We start from the raw sequence: 9,157 nt of genomic DNA, 5'->3' as shown, positions 1-9,157 counted from the left end.
AAGTGGCAATGGAAGAGTAGGTAGTGGTGTATGCTAATAGTTTTGATATTAGTGTATGCTACACATTTCAAAATATGCAGCAGTATCAATAGTTTTGGCAATTGTGGTTTGTGAAAGTTGATCAGAGTCAAGTATCAATTAGCTACACATTTCAGTTTAAATTAACATTATAATGCAGCAGTACTGTTGAACTTTTAAAAAGAATATACCATTGAATTCCATATAATTTATGAGGGATAATCGCTAAAGTTTGGCAAACATATCCTCGATTTTGGAAAATAGTCAAAATATGCAATATAGGTTTTCACACATTCGTTTTAAGAAAGATGATTTATTTCGTTTGAAACTAGTTTACAGATTGAAACTAGTTCAAATCATAGTTGTTTGATAGAACCCCAATTCATTATACAGTTCTAAAACCAGTGGTGGAAATTTATTGGATTTCTTTTTTCCAATTTTGTATTTGGGGCTGTGTCAAGATAACATTGTTTGCATGTTCTGTTATCAATTCTTTGTCCTTACACGATCAATCTGTTGTTAAAAAATTTGACCACTTTGTTATAATACATGTGCTGTTTATTTTGTAAATTGTGGTCACAATCCAGAAATTGCAAATTGGATTAGTGTTGAATGCCTCTGAAATTTTACCTGCATATTTTGGAATTCTCAATCCAATCATGAGATAGTTGTTGCATATTCCTTTTCATTTATTGATTGCCTGTGTAGATGCAACCCAATTTGTAGTCAATGTTTTAGATGCAATACACAAATATGTGGGCTTTACGACTGCAACTGTTAGTGGAGACATATACAGTTTTAATATTGTGTCTGCAATAACTATTGAATATAGTTTTAACCCAGTTTTAATACCGTTTTAATTTCCAGATTGTTTGTTGCCTTTGAAACTTTGAAGGCAACAATATGTGTTTGAATGAAGGTCCCCAGTAATGTAAAACTTGTAAAGTAGTAACTATTAATTGTTTTGCAAGAATTTTGCCTCAAATTTGAATTGAAGTAATAACTAATTTATTTTTCCATAACTAACTACATGTAGAAGTCTTGTGGGTAATTTTTTGATGAAGTTGCAGTACAACATGATGCGAGAAGAAGAGATATAATTTATTAAGAGCAATGCAAAGAATGTATGAAGATAAGGAATTGAACAAATTAAATTTTAGATGATCATCATTAAGTGTTACTAGCTAATCATCATTAAGTGTTATGAGTTGTTACATGATATTCTTTTTGTTTTAGTCACATGATAATATTTTTTTCTTGGTCTAAAATATAAGTAGATTAGTGATTGGTTTGTTTGAGATTGGTTTGTTTGTTTTTAAAAATAATTTCCAGATTGATTTGTTTGCATTTGAAACTAGTTTACAGATTGATTTGTTTGCATTTAAAACTAGTTACAATTGGTTTGTTTCCAGATTGGTTTGTTTGAAGTAAAGAAGTTGATTTGTTTTCATTTAAAACTAGTTTTCAGATTGGTTTGTTGATGATTGGTTTATTGATTGAATTAGTTTCCAGTGACAGTGCTTCTTCGTGCCCATCTTCGGTGACGGCGCTGCTTTCAACCTCTCTTTGGTGACGGTGTAGCGTAACACTTCTCCATCGACCGCGCAACATAACACAATAGGTAAGATAATTTTTTTATGTAAAAGCTGATAGCGTAACACTTTTTCCTTTTTTTGTACTAAAGATGTTTGAGTGTTATGTTCTACACTTTGATTGCTAAATTCTGCACTTTCAGTTCTAACATTTGTTTGCATTTAATGGATAAACTGAAGTAAATAACATATGTTAATGATTGGTTTGTTTGCTTTTAAAAATAATTTCTAGTTTGAAGTAAATAACATATGTCAATGAGGTTGTTATGTTTTGTTCCTTTATGCCTATTGAATCTATTATGTTTAAGGTCAATCTTTTTTTTGTTCTAAGTTGAATTATGTTCTTTCTGTGTCAAAATAACATATGCTAATCTTCTTTATAGAAATGGATAAATCATGGATTAAGAAGCCACACACATCAGATGAATATGATCAAGGGATAAAGGAATTTATTAATTTTGCCTTTCGAGATGAATTAGAAAATGGCGAAATAATATGTCCTTGTAAACGCTGTGGTTTCAAAAAACCGCAGAGTAGAAGTGTAATGTATGATCACTTAAAGTGCAAACCATTTCCAAAGGGATACACCCTTTGGGTACATCACGGAGAGTCCATAGTAGAAGATGGCAATAATCGAAAGAAAGTTCCTACAAAAGTTCTTCGTTATTTTCCATTAAAACCACGGTATTTTTGTCGTCAAAGTCGGCCGAGGATATGAGATGGCATGCAAATGATAGTAAGAATGATGGAATGTTGAGGCATCCTAGAGATTCTGAAGCATGGAAACATTTTGACTTGACACACCCTTGGTTTGCATCAGACCCGCGAAATGTGCGTCTTGCATTAGCTAGTGATGGTTTTAATCCTTTTGGTATGATGAGTACAAATTATAGTATTTGGCCAGTTATTCTCATTCCATACAACACTCCTCCATGGGTGTGCATGAAACATACATCTTTTATAATGTCAATGATAATTCCCGGTAAAAAAATGCCAGGAAATGATATTGATGTCTATTTACAACCTCTAGTAAAAGAATTAAAGGAGTTATGGACAACAGGTGTCGATACATACGATTCTTTTAAAAAAGAGATGTTCACATTACATGCAACTTTGATGTGGACAATTAGTGATTTTTCGGGGCTGGGTACACTTTCTGGGTGGATCACTTACACTGGACTTGTTTGCCCATCGTGTAACATTGACTCTACTCCTCATCGTCTTCCTCATAGCAAAAAAAGGTGTTTTATGGGTCATCGTCGTTTTCTTGATCAAAGGCACAGATTTAGATTGAACAAGGTTCGCTTTGATGGTCAACAAGATATGCGTAGTCCACCTAAAATGTTATCTGGGCATCAAATTCTTGAACAGGTTCAAAATATTGATGTCACATTTGGTAGAAAGCCAGATAAAGAAAGGTCGGGAAAAAGAATACGTGGTGGACGACCTACACAAGGTGTCAATCAACAATGGAAAAAGAAAAGCATATTCTTTGAACTTCCATATTGGAAGGATAATCTTCTGCGCCACAATCTTGACATGATGCATATTGAGAAAAATGTGTGCGATAATATCATATTTACTTTGCTAAATGATAGCACAAAAAGTAAAGATCATTTTAATGCAAGAAAAGACCTTAAAGCTATGGGCATAAGACCTGACCTTTGGCCCAATGAAAATGGAAGAATTTCTCCAGCCGTCTTTACTCTAACTACCTAAGGTAAGAATAGATTTTTAACAACTTTAATGAATATCATTGTGCCTGATGGTTATTCAAGCAACATTTCTAGATGCATTGACATGGAAAATCTTAAGTTGAATGGAATGTTGAAGAGTCGTGATTGTCACATATTGATGGAACAACTTCTACCGTTAGCCATTCGAGCAACCTTACCTGATGTTGTGGTAGAAGATGTGGTAGAAGATGAGCCAGAAACAACACAGTTCCAAGAGACATCCTCTCACTCTGAAGATGTGGTAGAAGATGAGCTAGAAATTTCTCAAAAAAGGAATTTTACATTTTGGGATGTAGAAGTCATTAGTATGTTATCTAATGTCTAATTATATTTATAAAATTTAATTGTTTTACATGATTGCAATATGACATATTTCATTGACTTATGTGTTAGATGAGGCGGGACATATTTCAAAGACACACTTAAGGGTATCAGACGTGCTTGAAGCTCCTCCTAATGTTAGCAGAATAATAACTAGATGGAATTCAAATGGGCAACCGGTAGGACCAGCTGCTGGTTTGTTAGGCGGTTTTTTGGGTGAAGTTGCAAGGAAGTTTAAGGATTTTCCTATAATGTACGACAATTGGAAACTAGTTCCATCGACAAGAAAAAATGAAATTTTTAAGGATAAAATACAAGTATCAATTATAAACAACTGAATATTCTTTATTGTTTTGATTGTAAACTAATTTTTTTTTTTTTTTTTATGATTATGCTAGTCAAAATTTGTTGTCGATGATAAAGACAACAAAAAATATATCCTTTCAAGCCTTGGAAAGAAATGGCGAGATGCACGATGTAGGTTGTTTAAGAAATTTTATAAGTGGGATATTTCTTTGGAAGAAAATTTACAAAATTATCCACGTTCTATTAATCAAGACCATTGGACTATTTTTGTCCAATACAGGCGTAAGACAGATACAATGGTAACTATTCTTTTCTTGCGTTGTCATTTGTTTTCTATTGTTTAGTTTTTTTATGTCATTTGTTATCATTGTAGGAGAAGGCTGATAAAAATGCTGCAAATAGAGAAAAGCTAACGATCCTTCATACATTAGGCTCTAAGACGCTTGCAAGGAAGAGGGATGAGTTGGTAGGATTTTTTCAATCTACTATTGATTGCATACTTAATTGAACATGTACTTATTACATGTGTTTACTTGTAGGAACTGAGAGATGGTCGAAAATACAGTAGGGGTGAAATGTATTCAATTTGTCATAAAAAGTCTGATGGATCATTTGTCAACGACGAAGCCAAGGTAAAATATGTAAGTGTAAATAATAGAAGTGTTATGTAATTGTAACTATTTGTTATTGACCACCTTATAAATCAAAGATGCAACTGTTAGTTTTGGTAATAGTGAGGAATTTAGTTTGCTTTATCTGTTTGCACAGGAACAATTGCAAGCTGAAATTGGGAAGACTCCTTCTCCAAATGAAGCATTTGTTAATGTGTTTGGAAAAGAACATCCTGGATATGTTCGTTGTATGGGACTTGGAATAACACCATCACAAATTACTACATCTACTTCTCACTCTGTAAGATCGATGTCTTCCTCTGAAGCTAATGAAAAGATGGAGAAAATGCAAGCTGAAATTGATAGGCTTAAGAAAAGGGATTCTGAAGTTGATATGTTGAAGGAGCAAATTGCTTTCTTGATGCAAATGCAAAATTCTAGAGACAAACAGGTAAAATTATTTTCATAGCAAACATATTTAAAAATCTTGTGAGAGTTGTTTGTCTTTGATTAAAAATATCAATTGTGTAAAGGTTTCTTATAGCTATAAGAGAAATTTAGTTAATTAGTTTTGACAATATTTATCAATATTCATTGAGGTTAATATATACTTTTTTTTTTCAGGCAATGGACATAGAATCGCCAATAGATGGTAGACGTTCATCTGAGTCCAGCCACCAACCTGATGATCGTGGAACAACTTCATTAGGGACTAATTAGATATTTGGATGAACTTCTAAGTTTGATGGAGTTGTTTTGTATTGTTAGCTACTCCACTAATTAATGTTTTGAATATTTAAACTATTTTATTTGTTGTTTTAGTTAACTTCAATGTATGAATTGGTGTTATTTCTTTTGAAAAAATTATATAAATTGGATTTAGGTACAATAGTTATTAATTATGTATTTAAATTATGTGGATGGTATTTATGAATATTTTTTATTTTAATTGATTAAAAATAGGAAAAAAAATTGTATCATATTTTTTATTTTAAATTATTAGGTTTGCGACGGTTCAAACTGCCTCAAAGTAAATATAGCGACGGTTGATAACTGTCGTAATTGTGCAGAAAAAAATAAATTTGAGTTTGTTCTAAGTGTCGCAAAATATATTTAGAGGCGGTTGTGAACCGTCGCAAAAGTTGGCGACGGTTGGAACGACGGTTTTGTGAACCGTCGCAAAATGGCCTCGCGACGCACGAATCTGCGACAGTTGCAGAACCGTCCCAAACATCAAATTGCAACGGTTAAAACCGCCGCAAACCCTTATTTTAACTGCCGCAAAACGTTTTTTTTCTTGTAGTGTCTTATCCTAAAAATGTGTTGCATGTACCTAAATTATCAGCTAGTCTTTACATCTATCAAAAAATTAATCAAGGAACTTAATTGTTCTATTACCTTCTCTCCATCGCACTATGTTTTCTAGGAATAGATTTTGGGGAAGAGAATTGGTTATGCTAAGAAAAGATGTGGTCTATACTACCTTGATACTTCCAAAGAGCATGAGAAGAATCAACATGTATCCTTTTTAGCACTTCAAATAAAGTACCAAGTTGGTTAGACACCACTTGCGTTTGGGTCATCCTTCATTTAGTGTTTTAAAGTTATGTTTCCTCATTTTTTTTAATAAATTTACAAATGTTAGATTTTCATAGTAATATTTGTAAACTTGCAAAGCATAAATGTGTTCATTTTCCTATTAGCAATAAAAGAAATGCTCAACCCTCCATTTAATTCATAGTGATATATAGAGTTCCCTCCACAATAACAAATATTTTTGGAGCTTGACGATTTGTAACTCTAATTAATTTGCACTAGGGTTACTTGACTATATCTTCTTTAGAAATAATCTAATTATTATTCCAGGTTTCCAATCAATGATTCCAAATTAGTTTGGAATAAAAGTAAAACATTTAATAACTGACAATGCAAGAGATTACTTCAACCAAACCTTGTCTCCCTATTTTCAATCACAAGGAATCATTCACGAGACATCTTGAGTAGGTGAGAGAAAAAATAAGAATAAACTCAACACTACAAGAGCTCTTCTTTTCCAAGGGAAGGTTTCAAAATCATATTGGGGGAATATTGTCCTTACAACCTCATACATGATAAATAGGCTTCCTTTCTCAAACTTTAAATAATAAAAGTCCAATAGAAATCCTTAATGGGTTTTTCTGTAACACCCAATAGCAAGTTTTTGCCTTTCGTGGCCTTCCGTGGGATTCGAGCCCGGTACCTGAGGGATAAGTACTCCTCCACACAGATCCACTACCAATTGAGCCAGCAACTCCACTACCAATTGAGCTAGCAACTCAATTGGTAATGGTCGGGATGTTACAAAAAAAAATGTAACACCCCAAATTTTTAATCCAAATATTATTTAAAAATATTTATTTTCTTTTAGAAACAACTATTTATTTTTTCTTATGAGTAGTTCATCATGTAATAAATTGAAGATGCGTAAAAAATAACTTGATATATTTTTTTTCTTCGTAAAAGAATGTAATGTAATTTACTAAAATATTATTTATGTATTCATTTGCAAAATTAATATTCCAATTGTTAGATCGATATTCATTTATAGTCCAAAATAAAATAAATTCTCTTTAAGTGAAATTCAAAAGAAACAAGGTTGACTAAAATTAATGACATTCAATTATTTACTAGCGAATGAAATCTCACTTCCACATTTCTATTAAAAGTTAATCATGGCGAATAAATAACTTTACAATGTACCACAAAAATTTTAGTAATACAAAACATTATTTTTAAGTAAAAGTCTCATTTGCCCTAGCGCGTGCACCGATCAAGGCATGTGTAAGGGGTCAGTTCATCCCACAGCAAAAATTAAACCAAATAATAAATTAACAGCCATAAAATATGAATATAAAATATTTTCGTAATAAAATATTTAAAGAAATTGATTCTTTAATAGTTCTCAAGGGGGTATCAAAAATTATAAAATATATCTAAATAAATCAAGTAGCAACCGTAGAACAAATAATTATATGAAAATAAAAATAACAATAAAATATATGCAAGTTATGCATACTCCTAAATATATATGATCCAGATATAACCAGCCACACAGGCGTCCACACAGAGGTCACCCATACCAATGGGAAAAATTAAATCAGTCACACAGGCGTCCACAAAGATGCATATGATATGTCATGAAATGATAATGATGCTCAAAATGTACATGTCACCACTGACTTAAATAATCACACAAATCATCAGCCACTTAGGCAACCACAAAGATAACAATATTTAAAACACAAATCATCAGTCACTTAGGCAACCACAAAGATAATGATAGGCAACCACAAGATAATGATATTTAAAACACAAGTCACCAGCCACTTAGGCAACCACAAGGATAACAATATTTAAAACACAAATCACCAGCCACTTAGGCAACCACAAAGATAAAATATTTTAGATTAAATTTTTTAATCACATAAGACATCAAATTTATATTATCATTGATGTTCATAGTTATAGATCAATAACTTCAACACATCAAATATGCACGTGAACAAATATCTCAAAATCACCACTTTTATTTTAATAATCAATAAGATTCGATTTGACTACGTGTTATTGATAACCATTAAAACTCACATCACCAAGAATACAATAACAACATAAATTTCATTCCTTTCACTATAAAGTTTTTTCAGCATTCTAAAAATGGACTATTCATTAATGCCATCAATAATCAATTTTCTCATATTATTAAAATTAAAGAGATATAAAATTTTCATCAATTTCGTCAAGACACAAATATTGTTCATAAAAGTCAAGTTTTAAATTTAGAATACTCAAAAGTCAACACTTAAAATCAAATACATCATAATAAATATATTACTAACTACATCATTATAAAAATTATAACTTTATAATTAAATACTCTAAAACACGTAAAACACTAAACATTTTCACTACAAACATATTTATCAAGATATAATAATAAAAATATAACTCTATAATTAATTTTCATCAAGATAGAGGTATTCAAAAAAACAATCAAAGCATTATAGTTAATTTTTTTACGACGAAAATAAAATCAACCTTTTTCTTTTAAGACACTCAGACATCATATCAATATCTTACGAATCGCTAATTTAATATCTAGCCTAACTCAGCATTGGGAAAAGCCCTTACCTTAGGCGCTTTCTTTCTTAACATCTCTAAATTCGCACGAGAAATAGCTTATGAGGCAATGATGAATTCAACACCGATAGATATTGGGATTTATGACTTAGAAAATTATTTTAGGAGTGTACAAATGACAAATAAGTGTGACAACAAGAGGCCTAATGAAAATGTATGAACGAAATAGCTATTTACGTTGCAATATTACGATTGAGTTCTTGTCTAAAATTGAAGTGCACTTAATTCCAAAATTATGCTACCAATAATTACTATTTATTTAATTTTATTAGGTTGTTACAAAGTCAATTGAAATCATGTGTATTTATGTGTATGAGTTAATTAGGATTAACTAATAAAGTTCACCATATATTGTAGGGTGTCACACCATCCATTTTAATTAAATAAAAAAATT

The 9,157-nt window shown here is 31.4% G+C and overlaps 1 protein-coding gene and 1 long non-coding RNA gene across 4 annotated transcripts in view; both read left to right on the top strand.

Moving 5' to 3' along the window:
* LOC105852084 (uncharacterized) overlaps positions 1–2,290 on the top strand; it is a 3,968-nt gene extending 1,678 nt beyond the window's left edge. Inside the window, exons 2-3 of one of the 2 annotated variants that reach the window (XR_003472860.2) lie at positions 1,531–1,639; positions 1,994–2,290. This is a non-coding gene — a long non-coding RNA (uncharacterized lncRNA). Of the gene's footprint in view, positions 1–1,523; positions 1,640–1,993 lie in introns of both variants that reach the window. The other variant, XR_012163079.1, reaches the window with a different exon arrangement.
* Positions 2,291–2,331: 41 nt separating this feature from the next.
* On the top strand, positions 2,332–5,381 carry LOC101513386 (uncharacterized). Of its 2 annotated transcripts, none has more exons than XM_012715659.3 (7): positions 2,332–3,651; positions 3,740–3,920; positions 4,066–4,272; positions 4,347–4,439; positions 4,513–4,614; positions 4,742–5,035; positions 5,209–5,381. In XM_012715659.3, exons 3-7 carry the CDS (start codon positions 4,270–4,272, stop codon positions 5,302–5,304), a joined length of 588 nt encoding a protein of 195 aa, XP_012571113.1. In that variant the 5' UTR covers positions 2,332–3,651; positions 3,740–3,920; positions 4,066–4,269; the 3' UTR covers positions 5,305–5,381. The 2 variants fall into 2 exon arrangements, with proteins under 2 accessions (XP_012571113.1, XP_004499824.1); XM_004499767.4 differs by having other exon boundaries at positions 2,334–3,651; positions 4,513–4,605.
* Positions 5,382–9,157: the final 3,776 nt, after the last annotated feature.

Source organism: Cicer arietinum, chromosome 5 (genome assembly GCF_000331145.2).
Source record: "Cicer arietinum cultivar CDC Frontier isolate Library 1 chromosome 5, Cicar.CDCFrontier_v2.0, whole genome shotgun sequence".
Lineage (NCBI taxonomy): Eukaryota > Viridiplantae > Streptophyta > Magnoliopsida > Fabales > Fabaceae > Cicer > Cicer arietinum.
This window is presented reverse-complemented; position numbering and strand designations above follow the sequence as displayed.